Source organism: Chroicocephalus ridibundus, chromosome 5, assembly GCF_963924245.1.
Source record: "Chroicocephalus ridibundus chromosome 5, bChrRid1.1, whole genome shotgun sequence".
Lineage (NCBI taxonomy): Eukaryota > Metazoa > Chordata > Aves > Charadriiformes > Laridae > Chroicocephalus > Chroicocephalus ridibundus.
The window spans coordinates 51,174,671-51,200,340 of NC_086288.1; the positions used below are offsets into that span (position 1 = coordinate 51,174,671).

A 25,670-nucleotide genomic window follows, 5' to 3' on the forward strand; every position below is an offset into this window, starting at 1 on the left:
GCTCTACCAAGTTGGATCAAGGAGCTGTTTAATTCGGCGCCTCAGTTTGGGGGTGAGATTCAGCAGAGGGTGCGTAATGGAGAGTGTAGACGTGGCAAATCATGGAGTGATGCTTTCTTTGAGTACGCTCAGTCTCCAGCAGCTTGTGACTCAGGGGTTTCTAGCACTGGTGACTTTGTATTTAATAGCTGTAGATGGCTAAATTCATGGAAGGAGACCTCAGTTTCTTTTTGAGCCAGTGTGAACTTTTTGCATCCATGACATTAAGTAATAGAGCAGCTCTTTTTCCTTTTCAGTTTGCCACCTAGTTGTTTCACTTGATGCTCTCACAATACTAGAAGTAGGAATCATGGACAAACTTCTCTATTACTGATAGTTTTATAGAATTCTTAAAAATCTCCTCAATTTTTAATTTCAGTTTGAGGAGTCCTAGTGTGTTGTTCCACATATAGGAGCCATTCCAGAATGTTACTTCTTGTTACCATCTTTTTTCTGAACTGTGATGCCCTTTGGGTTCTGCTGTCTTTTTTTTTTTGAGAATGAGGGACCAGAACAGTATGGGACATTCAAGATACAGCTGTCTTGTGGATGCGTACAGTGGCATGTTAGTGATCTTCTATGTTGTTCTCAATTTAATTATTTTTTATTATAAATAATACTTAGCATTTGATTGATTCTTGACTCCTTCTGAACACTGAGCCGGTTTGCTATGGAAAAGAGCTGACCAGATGTAATCTAACTTAAATTCAAAGAACGTCAGCAACTGTTGTGTTGTTTCATGCTTGTCTTTGATTTGTGCATTCCAGGACTTTTTTTATTTTGGTCTTTTGGGCACTATCGTGGAAATGACAGATCAAATAAAGTGGTGAGCAGGCCACCCCTTTATGTCTCAACAGCAGACTGTGTGCCATAACACAGTTGAGAGGTTAATGACACTTTTTTGGTTTTTGTTTTTTAAGTTCACCAGACTTAGTTGTTGCACTGGTAGTGTCATGATTTAAATGAATACTGTCATCTCAGCATCTCCTCTTCACGTTTTATTGAAGGCGTGGCAAGGAATTTACTTGGTTTTACTGCTTTTCTGTCCAAGATATGGTGAAGCCTTTCTGTTGCTCTGCTCCGTGTTCTGCTTATACCAAAATAATGTATGTCTAACTTTTCGTATTTAGCTGAGAGTTAGATCTACAGTTCAGGGTTATGTTACTTGGATGGATTTACAGGCAGATTTTTGGGAAACTTTAGTGATCTGTACCAGATGTCATTTCTGCTCCTTAAAACCCCTTTCTGTCAACAAAGAAAGACGTTTTGTAGTAACCCTTAGGCTAAGTAGCAAAGGCAAAATATTTTGATCTGTCTTGGAACAGAGAGATACCGGCCTCTTTCACGGGGTTTCCTTGTTCTGGAGTGTATTTCATGTAGGGCACATGAACTTAAAGACCTCCAAAAGAGGTCTTTGTTCACAGACACTATTTTTATGTTTGTCTATTACAATGTTTCATTATTCTCCTGTTATCAATAAATAGATCCAACTAGGCTAACATTTATATTTCTGGTTTTTTGTGAATACTTGAAGTATCTACAGGAGTTGTTCTGTTGGGCAGTGACTAAAACTACAATTTGCGAAAAATAAGGAATTAATTCCCATCTGTCAAAAAGAGTTTATAAAAGTGCTTTACTTTGGAAGCCCGGTGCGAGAGGGAAAACTGGATCTTGCACAGTCAGTCGTTAAACAAGCCCCACTGCACTTGGATGAAGGGAAGCGAATCTGTGGCCTCATAGCAGCAACTAATGCTAAAAAGATTTGGGTTTGTTGTTTTCTTTGGTTTGGTAGACAAATGTCAACTCAAGTGTTATGTTGAGGATGCTTGTGACGAAGTAAAATAATTTGGGATCTTAGTTCTTGTGGAATTGATAGCACGTCGATCATGTGCTTCATGATGTTTTACTGCAACGACTGCTCTACTCTAATGTTCGTATGGGGTTGAGGCATTTCTGGTTGGAGTTTCCCCAGATTTTCTGTACATCTTTATTGCTGAAAATAAGGAATGTTTCAGGAATATACTTCATCATTTCCAAATCAAGGTAATGTCTGTCTGTTTAGGGTTTTGGGGTTTTTTTTCCCCCCATTTGCCCCTAGGCTGATCAACTGCTGATACTGTTTCTTATGTTTCCTCTTTAGAAGAGGAGGATCTACTGGGTATATGTAACAACACAACCTGGAGGGAAACCTGTTATATCTGCTTTTACATCTGGGGATTCATTTTAAAGGTCTGATCTCAAAGGCAAAGTAGTAATTGGACTATGTCAAATTATAAGTTAACTAACAGAGCTCCTTCATGCCAAATATTTGTTCTATTTCAGCAGTCTAGACAGCTTCTTTCAGAAATGTTCTTATTGCAAAAAAGTGTAGAGATAACTATCTGCCTTCACCAGAAAACAGAGTTGTGTAAATCTAGTTGCTTCTTGGCACTATTATCTGGGTTTGGGTTTCTGTGTTTTCTACCAAGAATATTAGGATTCAGAACACCTACCCACGCTACCTTGGATGTTTTTGAGATACCAAGAGGTGAATATCTGTTAAGAAAGTGTTTGGGGTAAACTCTTTCCTACTGAACTCTGTAAGGGCGTAGGAGAGTGCTAAGGGTAAGGCCCTGATACAGATTCTGATCTTGAAAATCTGTGAAACCATTGTACATGCGGATAACAAAATACATATGGATATGGCATTCTGAAAATCTGTAGGTATGCTGAGATGGTTTAGCTTTCGTTCTGTTCTCCAATGTGAAATTCATATGGAAATTATTCAGAAATAACTGTTCCCCATGCCAAACTTCGTCATGGCTCTACAGTCATGCTTTTCCAGACTTCTGTAGCATCTCATATCCACGTTGTCTTACATACCCAGATACCGCATCAAAAGTTGAAATTTTTGAGGGTAGGTGAAAGTTAGAGGAGTTGGGTGTAGGTAGAAATCTTTTTCTAATACTCAGTATGAAAGGTTTCATTCATTCTGATCAAGCCTTATCTAATTTGAATACCTATTTCTGAAACATGGAACTTTTCAATAATAAGCCAGTAACTTACAATTTAAGAGGTCATCTAAATGTAAATGCAGAAATTCAGTAAAGCAGCTGAAAGAAACTGCTCTCCACATTTTTAAGAAAGATTGAGGGTTGGGAAGTGTTCCAGAACTTGCATCTTACTCAATCTATCTGTGAATGATTGAATCTGTTTCTTTTCAACTCTTTACTCTGAAAAAAGGGTTGTATCCTAGTTACTAAAATACCATGTTAAGTTTATTTCTAAAATACTTGCTCACATAGTGTTTGTGTAAAGGAATATTGTTGATTTGGATAGACAGATTTGGGTTTAAATGTAAAAGCATCTTAAAAAAAATTCTCATCTGCTTGAGACTTGCTAATGAGGGAATGAAAGCCAGAAAAAAGTATTGAAGTGTAACCGGGAGTTTAGTGCTTGATTTGAAAAACAAATTTGAGCTTTTATTTTGTTTTAAAATCCATAATCTACATTATGAATCACTCTCTAAATTTAAACGGATTTTTATTTTATTCTGCTTGTTTTCCCTCTTGGAGGGGAGGGTCCTGCATGGTGGTATTTATTCAACATGCTGTCCATGAACTGCTTTAGATGAGTTTGTGAAAAGAAATGGATGGAACAAACCTATTGTCACAAAACTTCCATGTGGTTTCAAAGAGCCAGCACAGAAAAGTTTTCAGGGGATCTGCAAGTAGAACATTGATTTTCTTCAGCCTTTTTTGTCCTCTTGTTTTATAGCTTTACCATCTAAGCACATTGAAGAAAAATAAATAAATCCTAGTTGTCGTAAGAAGATTCAAACTTAGTGTGTTCTGCAAATGTAATTCTTCACATTGCCAGATGTGACCCCCTTTTAGTAATAGAAGAAAAGAAGTCATTAGTAATACAAGAAAAGATAGCTTGGAGAAAGACATTTCATTTAAGACATTTTTGTGAAATCTATGGCTCGTTATAAAACAATTAAAAATCTGAAAAACGAACAAACCAACCCCCAATATAGTTTGTTCTTTTTTTTTTTTTTTTTATCTGGACTTTCCATGTCCTCTTTCCCCTCCATCTTTACCTCTCTGCACAATATAATGCATGTTTTACAAGGGTGTTGCAAATTAAATTGTCCAGAGCTTGATGCAGTGGCCATTTGAGGGCTGCAAGTCTTTGGATGCTTCAGTTCTGTTGCTCCCCTTTTCTCCAGAGAAGCCCACCACCTCTCCTGAACCTCTGAAAGGAATGGAGTTTGTTCTACAACCGCTTCCGTCGTTCACTGTCTTTCCTGATAGAGAGGCAAGAGAAGACAAAACACTTTTACTTTTTTTTTTTTTTTTTTTTTTATTACACAAGTCCATGATAGAAAATAGGAGTATTAGTGGGTGAAGCACAGCACAAGTAGATAACAGGACCAGAAAAATATGTGGTCTTGGTCAGCAAGCAATGTTATCTTTTCCATAGTAAAGAAACACATTTGACTGTGGGTTCTAACTTTGATTCAAGGTACGTTTTAATTGCATGTATTCTGTTTAGAGACCTTGATTATTCTGGTTTAGTTTCTTTGTAACACTAGTAGATTTGTTGTTTTTTTTATTCTAGAGTATGTGTTTGCAGCATGGCCTTCTGTTATAGTGCAGTCCAATCGAAGCTTGATCCAGGATGGAATTGAATTGAAAATGAAAACCGAAAGGGAGATAGCAGATATCTGCAAGTTGTTCAATATGTACTTCCCTGATATGTTACACAGAGGAGAGCATTTACTGTCTTCACTTGTCTTAATTGCTCTCTTTTTTTCTTGTCCAATATTAAATTCTGGTGATGTATTCTTCACCAATTCTCAACATTGTTCTTTGTCTAATCCCTTTTTGACAACTTACAGTTAGATTATTTTATTATTGTTTTTAGTTATTTCTATAGCACTCCAAGTTTGTATAGTGACATACTAGCTTTTTGATGCTTCGAGTAATTTACATGAATTTTGAGGGGTTATAATTCCTTGCACATGTGTGCATACATGCATATATACACAAAATAGATAACAATAATATTATTATCTCTACCACTGGTCATTTTTAAAAGGATACGTATCTCAGTCTGACACCACCTAGTAAGCTTTCTAGGTGGTTTTTTTAAAAAAAAAAACAACCTTTGTCCCTTGTTTACTAAACACTCATCATGGTGTTTTCATAACAGAGTCTACAAACAACCTAAAGCTCTCAGTACAGTAAAGATGCTGCCCTTAAGTGCATTTTTCTTTAGTCATTTTAAGATTTTTTTAAACTTTTAAATTGCCCATCTCTCATGCTATGTTCTTGTCTTGTCATGTTCGTTAGTCAGACCAGAACTAAACGGAAACTGGATTCTTTTCATCAGATGTAGGCAAAGTTAATTAAATACCAATGTTGTCTATGGCCAAGCCACTTCTTTGGGCTGGCAGAATGCTGACAGCAGTATCATAAATTCTTGTCAACCTGCCTGTTACTCATTGCTTATGAAAGTGCTGAGAGAAATGACAAACAAATCTGTGAAATTTTAAGGGATGTGGAAAGGCATGTTAAGGTTTGGTTTTGGTTTTTTTTTTTTTTTTTTGGTCCTTCTCAGCCTATTGCAGCTGCTGTCCTGGATGAGTTTCTAAGGATGCTGGTGCTCTTCAAGGCGTAATTTCTCACAGAAAAATTCAGTTGCAGTAAGGGAATTACTCCATTCCACACTCCACGCCCCCCTGGACAAAATAAACTTAAAATCCGTCTAGCTGCCTTTCAGAGCAGGTGTTTCATGAGGATACTAATCCAGAAAGTCAGGAATTTCGATGTCTGCCGTACTGAGTAGCTCAGAGCCTGTCAAATGGCCAGTGTATTCAGTGCAGGGACTGGTCCATGTGGGAGTCATCACCTCCTCACCCAGGCTCGGACTGCCCATTTCTGTAACTTCTCTGCAGCCTAGTGTTTGAAAGGGAAAAAAACCCACAGGAATTCATTCCCAAAGTAGAAAAGAAATACGATCACAAGCTGTTTCCTCCTTCTGTTTAGGGTTACTGGTTTAAATTTTTTTAGGGGGGAAGGTGGTTGAGGTGATAGCTGTCTCAGAGGCTGCAGAGCTGGGCTGTAATCGAGGAAGGACAGGGAGGGGAAATCCTGCAACTAGATGTGTTTGTGTTTCCCTCTGTCAAAACTGCAGTAAAAGGTAAGGGGATGGGGCATACGCAGAGCAGTCCAGACTTACTCGCAATGACAGCAAGCAAAGTCTGTTCTGTCCTCCTCTGCAGCACAGAAAGCCCAACGGGCTTTACTTTGTTCATGTTTATGGGTAGGAGATCTAATTTGAAATGAGAACAGTTTCTAGAAATAAAAAAAATCATCAAAAAGACGCAAGGAGGCAAAAATTGAGGGGAAGGCATTTTAAAATAGCTTGATTTTGGGTGAGCTTCCCTTGCTTTACAGTTGTGCCCTAACCCAGGAGTCTCTCATCTTAATTTGCTTGCTTAAGTATCATCACATGAAGACGAGATCAGCTGTTGCAGGAGAGGGTATTCCCTGTCTTCTGCTGGATTCAAACAGACCACCAAAAGTGTGCTTCCATCCTGCCTCTCCACATTCCACAGGTGCACAGTCAGATGCCCTGTTCTGTCTGACTACATATCCTTAGGAATCAGAAGTTCCCTGAACAACGATTCCCGTTTTTCTTCTGGAGGGAGAAGACCTACAAGCCAAATTGCTTTTTTCTGTACCGCTTTGTAACTTGAATGGTACCTTCCTATTCTTAAAAACTGCAGAGAGTACAAAAGTGCCTTATAAAGAAGCTCCAGCACTCATCGTACAAGAACATAGATGCCATCAGGGGACTGAATGGCAAATTTGTTTAGAAATGCTCTCTTCCTTCCATCCCATCAAGAATTAAAAAAAAAATACTAACCTGGATACTGAAGTAAAATTATGCATATGACTGCCTTCCAGTATCTAGCATTTTCTGATGTTTTTAAACAATTTAAATACTTAAGCATTTAACGCTGTGCTGTCAGTTTGCAAAAATATTTTTGAGAGGAAATACTGAAAGGACTGTTGATGTCATACGGCTGCTCCTCTCGGAAGTATATGCCAGGAATTTCACCTCACTGTTTACTGTTGACATACCTATGAAATACATCAGAGTAATTCCCAGAATGAGACAATCAAGCTAAAGCAGAACGATGCGGGAAAGTAAGATGGAAATGAGCAATTTCATGGTTATATTTTCTATAGGTTTTTAAATAACCTCATCTGAGAGCTCTTAAAAAATCACGGATATACAGAATTCTGTGCTGTATTTTACCATTTTTTTTAAAGTATGCACATTTTATCAATAAAAGAAAACATAAATACAGCAAGTGGTTTATAGGTAAACCTTGCAGGTTTTATCAGAGCCTGTCATTTTCAAATTTTTTATCATGATCCAGTGTAATAAAAGAATTCTGGGCATTTTTAAAATTCGTGCAGTGCTTGTAGATATATTGAAATGCGATATTCACCCCTGTGCTGTCTGCCGCCCCGTTTTGATTGTGCTGCAGTAAGAGGTACTGCTAGAGCCTTTTCGTTATTCCAGCCAGCTCCCTCTCAGACCGTAGTTCTAAATCTGTGCAGCTTAGTTGCACTTTATGAAAAATATAGGGACTCATAAATGCAAAGTGAGATTCAGAATCCTGAGTACTTTTACATTTCTGAAAAGTTAACTCATTGAAAAATATTTTCATCCCGCCTATTTAGTTTAAACGCTGAAGTCGGTTTGTGTGTGTTAGGATTAATGTTTTTCTGGATCTGTTCTCAGTATGTGTATTTCTTAATTTTTAGCTTTTAAGCATAACTTTTCATGTCATGTTTAACTGCTAGAAGGAGCATTTGATTTTCCACATCTGCTTGGAATCTTCTAGGTCTATTGAGAGCGCTGGACTCGAGGCAAGCTCAGCAGGAGGGGTTTACTGACAGTCTTACAAAATCCTTAGAGAGCCAAAAAAACCTTGAGACATGGGAACATGGCTCTAGCTGGAGGCACATGAACCAAGTCTGAATTCATCAGAAAAGCTGAATCACTGGATGAGTAACTGTCCCGAACAATCAGATGACAGAGCATCATGTGTGTTTACCAGGCATAGCTTTAAAAGCTTTGAGGAAAGGAATTTCTAAGTACATTAAGCTTTAGGTTTTTTGATTGGATGTACCTCTGTGTTTGAGTTGCAAAATAGTCTCTATGCTGTTGCAGCACATCAAAGATTTTTGTTCTTTGTGGTTGGAGAATAATGTGTAATTAGTTATGGTAGTAGTCTCTGGATTTAAAAATCTGTACAAGGTAACCTGAGCTACTCTGATTCAACATAATGCTCCAAATACTTGTTTCCGCATTCTAAATTTCCGTTTTCTGAACAGTGTTCTTTCTTTCCTCATGCCACTTTTAATTAATTAAACCAGAATTTTGCTCCAGCTCTAACATTAAATCCACTGAAAGCCTGAAACTCCAGTCCCCCTTCTGTATGTTGAGCTGGTACTGCGTAAGATGAACGATGTAACGTCTTGCACATAAATTTAGTACTAGAAAAATGAAAAAGCAAATTAAAAAAAAATATTTTTTTTTTTTACAGATACATGTAATGAGGCATGTTGTGTGCTTTTTTACATTCAGAATTCAGAGTTAGTGCTTAGCTACATAAAGGCATTCATTATTTATATCAAGTAGAACAGATGAAGCCAAAAAGACAAAATGTAACTACCTTTGTGAAATGGTTTTTGTTGGTGAATAAATGTCTGTTGCTGAACTTTGTTATAATGTAGTAAAAATGTGTCTGTCAGAGGAGAACGCAAAACTCCCTTGCAGTTAAATCTATTGCTAGAAGTGGAAACAGTTCTGCAATTGTTTTCCAATAGCTAAAATAGCTTTAGAGCACCAGCTGAGCACTTGCAAACTTTTACTGCTAGAACGGGAACAGAAAAAAATAATCTTGCAAAAGGGTGTGGGGAAGGGTTCATGTCACAAATCTCAGTATTTAAAAAGACAGCTGAAAGATGTAGAGTTTGGGTTTTTTAAACTGGTTATTTATGTAGTTTCTATTCAGATATAAAGACAGTATTTCAGTCTATTCCAGTTTGGGATTTTTTTTTACTTCTGTTTTTTAAATCTAGGAACACATTTGTGTGTATAGAGCTTAACTTGATTAATAAAATTCAATACAGAGGGAGGCTGGCTCTCCCACTTTTACATCCAGTGCTCAGTTAATGTGTTTGAAATTAAAGTAAGCCTTCCTGATAGTCTCTTAGCAGTTACTCGAAAAGATAAAGGCAAACCACAGCTTACTTGCCAATATTTCTAACTAAAACCAAAAACATTAATAAAACTTGGGAATTTTTTGCTGTGAGAGAACAAAGATTATGACAAAGTTTTTATTACACGTGAATATAATTATTGTTAGCAAACGTGATAGCTCTTTATTCTGGTGGACTATTTCTTATTTCCCTCCTTCCATGACCACTCTGTGTTTTTATGTATAATGAGAATATTTAAACAGAATATGAACTGTGGTTTGTTGTTTATTTTTGTGTGCTATTTAGTAATCCTAGCACATATCTGAAGAAATATTTTGATAGTTTGATTTTTTTGTTCTCTTTTTTTTATCTTTTAAGGCTCCTGCTAAGAGAGATCCAACTCAAAGTACCGTCAAAGAAGACAAAGTCCATCTGTTGAAGTATAATATAGGAGATCTAGTGTGGTCAAAAGTGTCTGGTTTTCCATGGTGGCCGTGTATGGTTTCTGCTGATCCTGTTCTCCATTCCTACACTAAACTAAAAGGTATGTCAGCGATGCCACAAACATTCAGATTTCTTCAAGTATACATAACCGTTATTTTGGGAAAATTCTGTTCTTCATTTAACCTAGCCAGTTGTATCAGTAACTGAATCAGCTCCGTGTTGTCAAAAGGAGTGTTAAAATCATGTAAACGCTATTCTTGAGCATATAGCAGACGGACCTGTTTTCCCCACTATGTCTTTATAACTCTGTGAACATTCTCCAAAAGATATCGTAATTGTGATCTAGGAGACTGTGTGGAGTTTTATTAAAAAAATTATCTGATGGTACTTTCCGTTGTTTTTATGGAGATGCTCGGAGAAGTGATATGAGCTAAAAATTTTATTGAAAGCTAATGGGAATTAAATATTCCTGATGATTAGGCTGTACTAAAAGCAGTCCGTCATGCAGGCAGTTAAATTTTTCTGTGATTCACAGAATCAATACTGTTATCCACAGACAACATTAGTTGATTCTAAATGCAGAGGCTACCAGGTGTTAATTAAATTTTTAAGTAGGACTCTCTACCATTTCTTAAGCTCATTTGCATCTTTGTTTGTTCTGATACCTGAAACTTTTGAAGCTTGTCTATGCTGCTTGTAGAATGATAAAGTAATATAGATTCGAAAGAACCTCTACAAGTCATATGGTCTCCAAGTCAGAGCAGGTTGCTCAGGGCCTTGTCCACTCAAATATTTAGTGTCTTCAAGGATGCAGATTTTAGAGCCTTTCTGGGAAACTTGTTCCAGTGACTGGCAGCCATTATGGCAAGAAGACTTTTCCCTTTATGTAGTTGAAATTTCCTTTGTTGCAACCTGAGTCCATTGCCTTTTGTATTAGCACTGTGCAAATCAGATTGATTAAGCACAGTTTGCCCCTGGTGAGTCTGTGCTGGCTCTTCCCAGACACCACCTTGTCTTTCATGTGCTTGGACATGTCTTTTAGGAGAATTTGCCCCATAATCTTGTAGGCATTGAGAGTAAGCTACTCAGCCGAGCTTGTAGTTCCCCAGACTGTTCTTGTTTTACTTGAAGATAGGTGCAGTATTTGCCTTTTTCCCAGGCATCGGGTATCGCCCCTGATGGTTGTGACCTTTCAAAAATTAGAGATCATCCTTGCAGTCACATTGGCCAACGTCTTCAGCTCCTTCTGAGGCATCCTATCTGGTCCCATAATCTCATACATGTCCAATTTGATTAAGTGCTCCTTGACTCTTTCTTAATGTGCTGTGGGTAATGTCTCAATCTTGCAGCCTTTATCACTAGACTAAGGGACCTGAAGGCTTGTGGGCAAATGGTACAGTTTAAAACAAACAAAACCTCGAGACAGAGAAAGCATAGAGTACCCCAGCCTTTTCTGTGTCTTTTCTCACTCAATCTCCTGTCCCATTGAGCATTCCTTAGCCTTCCTTTTGCTACTGTTGTATTTACGGAAAATCTGCTTGCTGCACATTGCATCCCTCACTAGTTTTAAGTCCAGCAGAGCACTGTAAACTATTTTTTTACTATGTTTATGCGAAACTCTACTGAAAGTTTAGAAAACCTGAAAACAGAATCCAGAAAACTTGCAAATTAAGGAGAAAAGCAAGAAGTTAATAGGAATATCAAACCAAAGTAGGAACACGTACCTTTGTTTTGATATTTGTGCTTCTAAATACTTTCATGTATTCCGCTAGATCAAGCGAAAGTATCAGCATCATTGTTATGAACAGAGATGGGCATTTACTTGTCACTAGAGATTTCAGTAACTTTGAACTATGTATTTCCAAGTCTGGGAAAGGAGTGGTTTTATGGTTTTGTTTTTATGTAGTTTTCAAGAGTTGCGTTGAGAACTTGGAAAATGCACTAGAAAGTTAATCTAAAATTTGCATTGGAATTACCAATGTGGAGGGACTGTAAACATGTAAGATTGGAAATCAGAATAATCTTGACACTTTGGAGGTCTGGTCTGGAAAAAAAAATGCAGTTCAGTAGGAATAAGTGTTGAATTTTTACACTGGTAGGTGATCAAGCTGGGAAAGGAATGGAAAGCTGCATTTTCGCAGAAAGGAATCTGAGTCTCATAATAACCCATGTAGTTTTCTCTGCAGAAAGATCAAAGTCACACTGACATAAATTAATAGTGCTCTTGTAAAAAGCATGAAGTAGATCCTTTGCTTTTCCAGCAGTAGTGTGGCCTCAGTGGGAGTACTTTGTTCATTTCATCCTGTTTGGGCCATCTCATTTCAAGAAATGTGGCCCAAACAGAGAAGGTTCTGAGGACAGCATGAACAGAAATCTAGGAGTCTACCTGCATGGGCAGACTGAAGGAACTGGGGCTATTTAATCTGACCAGGAGGAGCTAAAGGAGAACCCAGTAACTGGCCTTAAATAACTTAAGTTACATGCAAAGAGGAAAAGGCATAAACTCTTCTTGTTCTGAGAAGAAGAGAGCTTAGTAGAAATGAATATTTAGACTACATATTAAGAAGAACTTGGAAGGGTTAAAGGTTGGGGTGAATTGGCTGGAGAAATAGTGTGATCTCATTCATAGGAGGTTTTTAAGAACAAACTGAATGAAGATCTCTAGGATTATAGCTAGCCTCAATGTTGGTTGTAAACTAAATGCTTCTTGAGAACCCTTTCAAGCATTCATTACAGTTGCTAGAATGGTTATTATAGACGACTCAGACAATTTTTTTTTTTCCTAGCAGTCTTTCAGAGTTTTGATCAGGCAGTCCCTGTGACTTTAGTCTTTGGATTATTAGATCTATTATGAGATAAACAGCTGGATTTTGAGAGAAATAAAAGATGTTTATTTGTTCCTAACTGAATTGCTCTGCTCCTTGAAAGAAGCAAGGTTTGTGCTTCGTTATCAAGGATCTCTGTGGTAGCTTTTTATAAGAAACTATAGAAGTAGTCTGGCAGAACCCAATGTCGTGTATGTGAATGCAACCTGTGGAATACTAACAGAAAGAAGGGACAACGTACTTTGAGATGTTAACTTCCATCTCTTTGAAACAGTATGGATGATGATCATTTCTGATATTTGCTCTGGAGTTGGCTTGGGGCCTGCCTTTTCCTTCAGGAGGTTTGACTAGATCTGGGCAGCCATCATAACTGATAAATGCACACTGATGTGCATGTTTCCATCAGTACGCATTTCCAGTCTTGTATTATCTTCCACCTACCGTTTACTACTGAGGCATTGTCAAAAGTCTCCTGTTCCAAACAGAAGAGTCCTTTTATCTGAGACTTGTAGAAGTATTCAGCTAGGTCTCTGTATTTCTCATTTCTAGGACTAGAATCAGCAGTGTTTGCAATCAACAATCTGAATTTCTGGATGCTAGTACTTGATTTCATCATTCCAGCGGTTTAGGATTGAGAAAAGTTTGTAACTTTCAACTTGCGGGATGTACACTTTCATGTAAGAAGGCCCATATTGAGTCAGACTAAAGCTCCATCTCATTCAGTAGCCTGCCTGTCTCTGACTGTGGTCAACCACAGACGCTAGGCTACAGAAAAAGAAACATAATAGTGGTGGGTCCCCGGAACACTCTCCCAAACCTTCAACAACTAGTGGTTCCAGGATTCTGTGAGCCAAAAAATTATGTCTTTGTATATAACAACCCTTAATGAATTCCATTATTTTATCCAGGAGCATTGATATGAATTCAGCCCACGGAAGATATCTGAAGATTCACAAATAGGTTCAATGATTCTAGTGGTAGGCACTATTATTTAGATTTCATAATTAGGCAGTTACAGCTGTCTAGCATTACGTTGTAAATGGAACGGTGTGTCTGTGTCTGCTTGGAACTGGGCTGTTGGTTGCTCCGAGGCAGATCTTTACAGGTGGTTGTAAATGTAGTCTGTGCCATCTCGCTCTCTGCAGCTAGGACATCCTGGTAAATAAAATACAAAAATTATCCTTTATTTTATCATAGAGTCATTGGAGCTCAGTAGACCCTAATTAAGCAACATTTTCTTGATGAGGACAAAATAATTGCTGTGTGAGAGAATTGCTCCTGACTGTGCATTACTGGAACACGTATTAGACTACTAGATTGGATGCGTGACAAATGCAGTCCCAAGACCTTTCCCTATACCATTCCTCTAGATTCTCATATCTGATCTCAAATGAGTCATTAGTGTTTTTCTAGCTCTCATGTATGTTTTTTATATATATATGTGTGTGTGTGTAACGGTTAATAAAACTTATGCACATACCATTAATTAGGTTGATTTCATATGACCGTTCTAGATGCCACATCTTGAGACAAGATCAAGCCCCTTGAAAAATAACTATTGGCTGAGTAATTACAAAAAGAAAGTTCCTTCTAAGTCTAGAAACCCCGGTAATAATATTGCATGAAGCAATCAGGTGGATGTATTTGCTGATTAAGGTAGAAGATATGCAGTGTATGAATAACCTAGCAAAATCTAGACCTAGTTTGAAGACATCTGTAACGGAGAACTGTGACTGTTATTTGTTCTTACTGGGTAGACATCCTTACCTGATTTCTTCTTCCTCCCAGGCTACCTGTTAGAGGTACTAATGTGGTGACATCTTGAAAAACCATAGATCCTGTAGGGGGAGGTAGCTGATCCTTTTTAGCAGGATTGAATTTATGAACCCAAAAGTGTAGGTCATCACAGTTAAAACCTTTTCTATTTTTAAATGAGACCCTAATTTGAACACTTAGACAACAAATCTGTGAGTTTTAATGAAGAAGATGCTAGAGGATGTCTAAGTCTGATTCTGTTCCCTCTGTCTTCAAAATTGGTGAATTTTGAAGGTGTTGTCTTTCCCCTTCGCCGTAGAATAGCTGAGATGTTTGGAAGGGGAAGGTTGTATGCTGTATCTTACTACAGATGGTAGTAAGATGGTATTCCTCTTTACAATCTTAGAAGAATTAATGTTTCTTGTCTAGGTTTCAGAATTGTTCTCTTATCTTCCCTCTCTCCCTTCCACCACCCAAATCCTTTTCATCCCTTGCTTTGATTCCTTAAAAACTTGGTTAAGATGAATTTGTGATTGCAAGTGTTAAAACTAGCTGAAGTATGTGTTTCCGTTCAAGAAATTGAAAAAAATTCTGTTCAAAGATCAAGTTTAGGCAAATCAGAGAAGAGGCTGAGAGGACAGGCTATCCAGGCTTTGGAAACTTTGTCAAATGTAGCATTTTCAGAAACATCCAGGCCTACCTGTAAGTTAATATACATGGAAAGCACTGACAAAAGATTGTAACCTTAAGTTAATGTAGCAAAGCATGTTCTTGTGTGGAATTAAGCTATTGGGCTTTTGTGTCAAACTTCATAGATTACAGCTCAGAGACTTTCAAGCTGATTAAGTGGGTTTTTGAAAGGTTAACCAGTTGTACTGTGCTTTTGTCATGGTAACTGTAGCAGCTTACAAAAGACTAAGTCTGAAAGCACTTAAATTGTATCTTAAATACACTTGTTTTTAATTTTCAGGACAGAAAAAGAGTTTTCGTCAGTATCATGTTCAGTTTTTTGGAGATGCCCCAGAGCGAGCCTGGATATTTGAGAAGAGCCTTGTGCCCTTCAAAGAAAAAGACCAGTTTGAACAATTGTGCCAGGAAAGTGCAAAACAAGCCCTCACTAAAGCAGAGAAAATAAAGGTAAGAGGCTACCAAGTCGGACAAGATTTGCAGCTTTTTATTTTACTGTAACAGGTATGTACAGATATAAATAGATATTCTAGAAAGCTTTAACGACAGCTTGTTTTACAGAGGCGTGTCATATTTTGCTTACAGATGCAAAGAATGGGATGATTTACCGCTGTTGGTTGTTTATTAAAAATCAGTACTCTTCTGCTTTGTCATTGTTTCATGCATGGTATCAGTACCATCAAATACAATTCCATTTGAATGTCTGAGTTATAATTATACAGTACACTAAGTCTCTTGGAATTGTTTTGTGTTAATGTTGGCATTTTGAAATCAAAAGTGGGCAAATTTCTCATGCTGTTGTCTTCTTTTGCAGATGTTAAAGCCTGTTTCAGGGAAGCTGCGGCCACAGTGGGAGATGGGTGTTAAGCAAGCAAGTGAAGCAGTAGGCATGACAGTGGAAGAACGGAAGGCCAAGTACACCTTCATCTATGTTAGGGACAGACCTCATCTTAATCCTCGAGTGGCGAAGGAAGTTGGCATTCCTGTGGAACCGTTAGAGGAGATAGACGAGTCATCTTACTCAAACGAAGAAACCACTCAAAATCTGAAATCGATGAAGGAGTCTGGCATTCCTAACAAGAGGAGGAGAAGGACATCAAAATTGTCTGCTACTGATGATACGCAAGAAAGCAGTCAGTCGGGGACTAAGAATACTACTCCTCAAAAGTCATCTGAACAGGCAGAATCCAAAAGAGGGATAGGCTCCCCTCTCAATAGAAAGAAAACTCCAGCATCTACTCCGCGAAGCAGAAAGGGCGATGGAGTATCTCAGTTTTTGGTCTTTTGTCAGAAGCACAGAGATGAGGTTAGTCTCTTCTAGCCGTTATTGTTGTTGATTGCCTCTTCTCATTTCTGTACTTAAAGAAACTTCTTTACTTTGTTGACAAAAACTAGTTGTTACTGTAAAATCCATAACGCTCTGGGTTTGACAAGGGATGCCTGCATCAAGTCTTACTGCAGACACGAACAGAGAAAGAAGGGAATGTAGGTGAGCAATATAAATAGGATAGTCATAATGCTGTTGTACTTTTAGCCTAAGTCATGTTAGTATCTTCCTACATAATCTACTAGTCCTTTTTAGTAGCCATAAATTTTTTTAATGTATGTAAAATGTGGTAGATATGCGTACATATGCTCAGGCGAATATAACAGAGGTTATGCTGTTTATGCCAACCTACTTGTAGTTAGCTCGTACATGCTTTCTGAAGATGTGGCTCAGTTTTTTCAGCGTGTTCCCTCGTCTTTGAGCTCCTCAAAAGTTCCATTTACCTAGCTAGAATCTTTTGTTGAGCATCAGAAGAAGCTGGTTACCAAAGCTTGTGAAAATCACTGTCAGTGTGGAATCTGCTGGGACAGAAACTAGGTCCTTTTGAGAGATTACATTCCAAGACAAGGCAGAATAAATAAATTATATTTTTTTTCTTAATATCATCATTTCTAAGGAAGACTCTTAGAAGTGTAAAAGCAGTACTGCTGTTCTAGCTCTTTATTTTAAAATCATGACCATCATTTTTCTTCCTTACAACCCTCGGCTCCATTTGTAGTACAATTCCATGCACTGAAAGGAGCATGAGTTCTCGTATTTTCTGGTAGTTGTACTATTCCATAATACCCACAGAAGGACCAGTAAGTTACTGGTGACTTTGTCGTACTCTTTAGCTACTGAATAGTTTACTTTATAGGATACTTGTGTTAGAAGACATGAATCGATATGAACATCATAAAGAAAAATTGAAAGCCGTGTTCTGTTGTATGGAAGTCAACTAGTTGTGGTTCAACTTAGGATCTTTTTAGATCATTGCAACTTAAGCTAATATTGATAATTAAAATGAACACAGTGTTACATATACCTTTTAGTGGCCGTGGTTAAGTTGAGAAAAGCACTGACGGTTCAGTTTGCTGGCTCCAGAAAGGAAAGGGTTTTGTAGCCAGACTATTAAATATAGATTTTGACGGTACATATTCATTATGAAAGGCTGTATGGGTAAATCATCTGTCTCATGTTTGAGAGGCCTGAGTTCTGTTTCCAGTTCTTCTGTAAGTAGCCTTGTGTCTTGTATAGTGGCAAGGGGGAATTTCCTTGGCCTTTAACATAGGTAGCAAGAAGTCTTGTGCAATATTGAGGGATGTGAAATTAATTCTCCGGAATAAATGAGATTATTATAACTGGTTTTATGGACTCCTAGCCAAACATATCTTACCACAGAGGAGACATGCTGAGTCTCTGATATTGTATTTCTGTTTTCTGTGCCAGTTATCAGGCTTCATTCCCTACTATGGTTATACTGTAATTCTCAAATTAATAGATGGAAACTATGAAGACACTTAGCATATTTGAGTGAGGAATTGCTTTGTCTTCAGTGTCATTTCAAGAAACTGAAAAACTTGCATAACTGAAAATCACTCTGGTGGTACTGGTTAAAGTTGCACAGATCTTTGAGTAGAAGCAACTAAGTTTCAAAGTATTACATATATTTAGAGAGAGGACATCCCACTGTACCTGCCCAGAGTACCTTTTAATCAGATCAGTCATGAAGACCCAAATCCACCTGATTGTGTGATCCATTCTAATAGGTACAGAAGCACTTCTGTGCATAGAACAGAGGTAGGTTATGAAAACTGCAGATAACAGTCCCTCTCACCGATCAGGGCAGCAGAATCTGTCTTTCCTTCCTCTTGATTCAAAGTTAACTGGCAAAGTGGGGAAATACCATTTTAGATATTCGTGCTTCTTGCACAGAACCTAAGTTACCTAAGCTCAGTTAGGACTTCCAGCCTGTCATGTCACTTTTAAAATGGCAGTTTTGTGCCGTTGGTGGAAGGTGGAGATTGTATCCAAACCAGCGTTCATCGTTTCCCCTTTGTTAGGCTTATCTGGTTCAACTTGCGTGGTTTGCTTTCCATCCAAGAGTTTGTTTTGTTGCTGTTGTAGATGTTCTGATGCTTTAGGAGCGATAACATTTTCTAAAAAACAGGCCTGATTTTGTACTACTTGTAGTGGTGGCATCTGAGAATTTAGTGTGTGGCTACTTTAGTGTGTGTGGGTAGAAACTTCAAAGAAAGGAAGACTATGGATCCAGAAGAGGCTGCATGGCCCCCAGATTTGGGAAGGAATGGAAGTGACTGAAGACTTCTCTTTTGGGGCCTTTTATAATCACGAGCTCTCTTAAAAGTAGAGCCGTTTCTGCTGTGTCTTGCTTGGAGGCTGGCTTTGTACAGTAGCAGGATTCAGATATCGGTTTGGTTTTATTAATTACTACTTTTTGTGTTACTTTTCCTGGGGATAGGAGAGTGGGGAATAGTTGAAATTCTAGAAGTGAATGATGGCTGCTGGAAGACTGGATGAACTGCTGGAAAATGTTTTTAATGATTTAAGAGGCTTGCTTCCCCGAGGGAGGCATTGAAAGCTTGAAGCACTTTAATGGTCATAGTGACACATTAAGTGTTTTGTGCTGTTACCAAAGGAGTAAAGATGTGTTTTGTACTGTTGGCATTCTTATGCTCTTCCTCTGTGAAGTATAACCATAGTAGTCGTTAGAGGGGAGTGTCTGACTTGAGGTAAAGGTATCATTCAGTGAGAGGCAGACAGCTATACTGTTTGTATTAATTCATTGATTTGGGCCTTGAGTCTGTTTTAAAGTAAATTAAGAAATAATTTCACTAGTGGTGTTTACAGTTGAAGATTTCTGCATGCGTAAGGAGTTGGTAAACATCAAGACAATAAGTGCGAAGGTAATATACTTGCTTGGATGAGCTAGGACAGTCCTGGTCTAATTACCATGTTTTCCACACCTATAGTGATATTAATTTCCAGATCCAAGAAAAGATCTTCCATGTGTTCTGTAGCGTAATGAGACTTAGAATAAGTAGCTGGGAGAAGGGCATGATTTTCATGTACATCAAGAGACCCGATACATCATTTCCAGTACGTATGCCGGGACTGACTATTACAATATGAAGACTTTGGAGAAGAACGCTGGGCTTTTTCCTTGGAGGCTGCCTTTGCAAGGATCCCTTAACCATTAAGAACCATGAGTGTCTTTTGCTTGTCATTTCACAGCGCTCTTAGTCAACTGAAAGTTGGTTTTATTTGTATTTTGGTGGGACCGGAGGTGATGTTAAACTGTATCTCATTTGTGCGAACAAAGCTAGTTATTTCTTAGAGAATTAAATAACTCCATGCCCTAGTTGAGTACAATGCACTTATACACTTAGCAGCAATGGTCAAAAATGATGCTAATTCCTTTTCCTAAAGAAGGGAGATTTGTGGGAAGAGTATCCTGTGGGTCTATCTACATTGTCCCTCCTCAACAACTTTTCTGACATTGTTGGATTTTAATCAAACTTTGAGTAGAGGCTTCCAAAGGTAGTTGTAGTCTCCAAGCTTTATCCAGATGGGTTATGCCAGATAAAAGCAAGAGAACTCTTAGTACTCTACTAGGGGAAAAATTACAGCATGAATTTCCCTACTAGACGCTGAATAATCCCAGTGGAATGAAGGTACTACAGCTATTCTAACCCCTGAAGTCACACTTGTATCTTGCTTGACAACAGGAAATGCAATTTTAAAACACCAAGTTCTAAGAAATTAGGTTTAATCATTTCCACTTGTCACTGAAAATTTTTATTTCTGTTCTGTTGAATGGTGTTACTGTTTGAACGCTTGGCTTTGTTGGCCTAGTTTTCATTTTGCTCCATGATTTTGGGGTATTGGTTGCATGACTCCAGTACTAGGATCTTGGACAATGCTGGGTAATGAGATGAGAGGAGTTGTTTTTAAAGCCACTGTTTAATTTCTGTAGATCATACAATCTTGGAGCTTTCTGACTTCTATGATTAATCAAATCTGGTTTTCTTTAAGTAGAAGTATGGAAATACTGAAGGAGTTTGGAAGGATTTTTTTTCTTTGTTCCTAATACTGGATTTTCTGTTTGTGTTGAATAAACTTCTAGAAACACTCTTAAATTGCATGTTGATGTCTATTATGTTGTTTAGAAAAGGTGCACAGCTTTTTGAGTTCCTGATATTCAAATACATAGTATAAAATGATTAAGACAGGAAAATGTTGCATCAAATGCTACCTTATGTAAATCTTTCTGCTAAGATAGGTGTAATGAGTTCTATGCTTAATGAGTTCTCCTGTGAATTGATGGGTGTCCTTGTAGGCAAGCATATATTCCAATATTGCTCGTCCTTCCTTTGTGGTATAGATTCAAACTTCATCAAGAAATAATAGAAATTTTTTGACCGACCACAAGACAGGATTTATACTTACTCCGTTTTTTGAATGTTAAAGGGCAAATAGATACTTCCAAAATGATTCTTAATACTTCTGAATAGGCTAATAGATATTTTTTAGAGGGACGGAGAGAGAGACATGGTTATTCAATTAAAATTGGTTACAGAAGGTTTTAATCTAGTTCTGTCTACAGCAAAAATGTTAGATAGTTTGTTTTTATCTAGTTTTCCGGAGCAATAGAAGTACGTATGCCATTCTTTTCAATGGTCACCTGTTTTTTAATACAACCCTATTTCTGCATGTATAGGTGGTTGCTGAACATCCAGATGCTTCAAGTGAGGAGATTGAAGAATTGCTCGAATCGCAGTGGAACATGCTTAGTGAAAAACAGAAAGCTCGCTATAACACAAAGTTTGCCATAGTGACCTCTCCCAAATCTGAAGAAGACTCTGGTAAACGTAAAACTGTGCTAGTGTACTCTAACTAAATTTGATATACATAGTGGTGTTAAACTAAGCACATATTTGAGACCTGTAGGGAAAACAGCTTTCACTGTTTTCCAGTTTTAATTCTTGGTGTTTGTGCCAATAGCAAAGGAATGCCAATGGTTACAATAAACGCAACCCATGAAGTCTACATTTCTTGCTCATTGTTCTGAAAAGTTGTTATATGTAAACCTTCTACTGTTTAGAGATTGCCGATTTCTCATTCTTCTTCTGCCCATAAGCAGCTGCCATTGCATCCACTGCCTGTTACGAGTGGATGGTGGGAAGGGAAGACGAAGTGTTACTACTAGTAAAATTTGAGTGATTTTTTTATAGACTAGTTGGAAATGGTTTAAAAAGTTTAATCGGTGCTACACCTTTTCTTCACATATACCTAAAGTTTATTACCTCATATCATCATCAACTCAGGAAGAAGTATTCCAAACTTTATTCTGAAACTTTCATCCATTTGGCATTTTATTGTGCTACTCAAAGTTTTTTAGGACATTGTACAAGATTGCAAATACTTTCTTTTTCTCCTTTTATTTTTTCGTTGCTGTTGTCTAGCGTTTGGTTTTGATAAACAGTCTCAATTATTTTGCAAAATATTTGAGGGGGTTTGGAGTCGCTTATTTGAGAAAGAAGGAGGAAGATAGTTTGGCATTTGCATGAACCTTATCAAATTTAACTAGCTATCATTTTTCAAATTTAAACAGCTTTACAGCACTGTAAGAAGACTTACTATGGAAGTATGAGAAGCCAACAGGTGCTGCTTTGGGCAATGACAAGAATGAGAGGGAGTGTTTGAAAGTTTGTGAGACTTGGAAAAACTTGTATAAAAATGGCAGTCAGTTTTGTTAACTATCTGTGTGTGTGTGAAATAACATCATTTTGTGGAAAATTGAAAAGTTTTTAACTTTAAATTTTAAGTGTCAAATATTTGGATATCAGTTTAAAAAAAAACCACATTCTGTATCTCTCAAGGTTCATCATTGAAGAATATTGGAGAGGCCAAACGTAAAGTGTTTCAAGACTCACCTAAAAGGAGATCAAGATCCAGAAGTAATTGAAATTTGTGTTGTGTGCAAATAGTTCATCATTATAAGTAGCTATTGAGTGTATTTTTTTATGTAATCACCCACGTATCATAATCTCTTTATTTTATCTCAGATGTTGTCTTCCTTGACGTTAGAATTTTAATGGATCCCAAATTAAATATCTAAACACTGTAGTGCTGAATTTTGTTCACCTTCCTCAGTGTCATATTGCAAGAAATGTAATTGAAATTGTACCTGTACCAGGTGTTTCTAGTACATATATTGTGTACATTTATAGTTATCTACAGATGAAAACATGTCAGTTCAATCGTTCCCCTACCCAAATCCTCTTATCTTAAACTTGGAAGAATATTGTGGGATTTCTTTTGCTGGCTTTTTGTAAGTAGCAGGTTCTCCTGGAGCCATTTCAGTCTGCTTTGTGGATTCAGAGTATGATAATAGAGTATGTACTAGATTGTTTAGATAAGAACGTTAATTTGAAAATTATCCATATTTTCAAGTTGCTATATTTTTAATATTTACGACTATTTGTTCCCACTGGAATAGAATGCTTGTAGCTGTAGGGCAATTTTCAGTTAACATATTTGTGCCCCTGGAGCTTGCAGTCTTCATACTAATAATACTCTGTAGCTTCATAAACTAGAGAGTACTGGAGAGTGTAAGAATGTTGTCATTTCATCCCGATGAAACAGACCACTTCCTAAACCTTCATCTGTCTTTTGGAGGTAGAGCAAGTGCAAACAATAGCTGAACCCGTGCAAAGGATACGTAGGTTAGTCGCTGACCTCTTGTAATTTAGCAGCTGCTTGAACTTTACAGGGAACGATCATCTAACTGTGTGAATAAGTCTGTTGGTTTAAAATGACCAATGTGATTCTATTCTTAGGATTTTGGTTCACAAAGGAAGGGGATCTTAGTCTCCTGTAAAACACAAGTAAGCTTGTTAGAGAGAGTCTGGAACTGCCCCACCAGAAAGAGAACAATAATCTGTACGGTTGGTGATATCTTCTCTTTTCCAGAGGCCCCATAATAGATGTCGCCAGTATTTTCATCTGTATCACTTGGAGATGTTAAAGGAGACTTAAGGAGGAGACTTAAAAATTGATTTCAGTGATAAGATACTGCAACAAAGTGGCAGGAGATTTAAAAGCTGTATAGATCAATCGTGCAGTCTGACTATAAAACAAATGTTGGGCAGTAATATTCACAATTTAATCTAGTGCTTATACAGGTAAACTCATCTTTCTAAAATAACGAGTGTGAAGCAGTGATTTGTACGTGTTCTAGAGTTAGTCTTCAGCACCAGAAACCAGACTTTTAAGCATTAAGAAGTCACCAAACTGTGTTAATGTTTAACCGTGTTTTAAAAATAATGACTGAAAGAAAAGTAACGAATAACTAGATCAGTTCAAAATAATTTGAAAGTGGGTTTTAGATTATTTTTCATGTAAGTTTCCCCCATCCCCCATCCCAAGGTAACTTACATGGAAATAAAAGAAACCAAAAAAAGAGGACAAAGGAACCTACAGAAGATTTTGAAGTTCAGGAGGCACCTAGGAAAAGACTCAGGATGGATAAACAGAATAATCGGAAGGTAATTATGTCGTTGGTTTGTTTGGGTTGATTTATAGCAGCACCAATCACATTGCTGTAGTTAAGTTTGTCAGCATTTCCGTTTTCAGGATTAAAAAAGTAATGTCTGTGTATCAAACCAAACTGTTGCAAATATTCAGAGATACACGTGAGCTTATCGCTGTGGGGTTTTTTTTTTTCTTTGGTTTTGAGGATGGAGGTATGACAAGTTGCACTTGCTACTTAAACTGTGGTGAAAATGTATACTGAGAAAATCTGTTTCCCGAAGGAATGTGCAGAGGCATGACTTTTCCGTGTTGTCATGCTTTATAGCTCTTTTTCTTCCCTCCTGAATTTTAGTTCAGAGATGTATACAGGAATGTAAAGAAAATAATATCTTTAGTCAATATTTAATGTAGACAAATGTGGGGCGAGGGAGGAGAGCAAGTAAAGCAAACCAGAAAAACTACTTTTCAAGAACTGGAAGCCTATAGAACGTTTTAGAGTGGCATACCGACCCATTTCTTAAGTTAGGAAAATGCAGTAAATATTACAGGATATTTATCGCACAAATCACAGGCTCCTTTTCAGTTGAGCTTGTCTGTTAGAATGAGAATTTTCCTTACATAGGTCATTAAAATTGTGTATATGGATACAGCCCAAATCTTGTAGAGACTTAAGCGTAGGTATATTTAGTCATGCGTGTAGACCAGTGAACTTCATGGGTTTTACTTGTGTGGAAAGCTTAGCTCACAAGTGTTTTCAGATGTTATTGCAGTATCATAATGTAGTGTATCGCATCGCAGATCTCATCTCAGGAATTTAGTGGTACAGTAATTAAGTGAAGCAACCTAATATAAAGAAAGGTAATGGATTTTTTAAATGAGTTATGGAGGCCTCATTTGTAGGTGTCAGTTTGTTTGGTAGGCTGTTGATATTGTGGATATTCAGATAACTTGTTTAAAGTTCAATATAAAAAAATAAATAGAATTTCAGATAGCCAGGCTTAATGAGCTTATTGTAAGGGACAAAGATAATTCGTAGAGAAATGTTGTTACTGTTGCAGAAAGAAGGGCCAAAACTGACTTGTGCACTTCTGGCTCTTACGGGTTAGTCGTTGAATATTCATCATTGTAGAAGTTTTTGGACCCTTTTAAAACTTGTCTAATTGATTTGAATTCACTATAATACACTAGAGCCATGGAATAATTAAGTTTACTTCTTGTAATTAATTCCTGCTATGAAGTCCTTGTTTTGATTGTCACTAAAGTTACTCCTTTACTGTCCCACTAGCATTCGTACGCTACGATTAGCCTACGTTATCACAAGTAGAATGAAAGGTGGTTACAGTGTAGTTCATGCAGAGGAGTTCTGGTATCTTGGATGCTGTGATGCAGATGTGAATATTAACAGGAAAATAAATTAATAAATAGGATTAATGGTTTCCATAAGATACATACAGCTAATAACGCTGACTTAGTAATGTGCATTTAAAAAGTGGTGTCCTCTATCTGATCTGTGTATCAGAACTAGTTACAAGGCATCTGGTGTGTGTAAATATTAGGTAATTCGGCAACTCTAAATGCATATAGCAGTGTTTTGTGCTTCTGTCCACAGAAGGGTCAGATATCGTATAATGGTTGCTTTGCGGTTTCTTTTATAAATTATCTCTTAGCCTTTTTCCCGCCTTCACCAGCCCAGGGTACTTCTAGCTGTATAAGCTGCTGCTTAGTAAAGCGTTTAGTGAATGACAGTGGAAACGTCTGTGTAATTATTCAAAAAAGCAAACACTAACT

The 25,670-nt window shown here is 37.5% G+C and overlaps 1 protein-coding gene across 4 annotated transcripts in view; it reads left to right on the forward strand.

Annotated features, from left to right (window-relative positions):
- Positions 1-25,670, forward strand: part of NSD2 (nuclear receptor binding SET domain protein 2) — a 103,336-nt gene that overhangs the window by 45,986 nt on the left and 31,680 nt on the right. For all 4 annotated transcript variants that reach the window (XM_063335538.1, XM_063335537.1, XM_063335539.1 and 1 more), the window contains exons 3-8: positions 9,687-9,852; positions 15,303-15,469; positions 15,834-16,325; positions 21,067-21,211; positions 22,229-22,306; positions 23,778-23,896. In XM_063335538.1, coding sequence (XP_063191608.1) covers positions 9,687-9,852; positions 15,303-15,469; positions 15,834-16,325; positions 21,067-21,211; positions 22,229-22,306; positions 23,778-23,896 — 1,167 coding nt within the window. The remainder of the gene's footprint in view (positions 1-9,686; positions 9,853-15,302; positions 15,470-15,833; positions 16,326-21,066; positions 21,212-22,228; positions 22,307-23,777; positions 23,897-25,670) is intronic.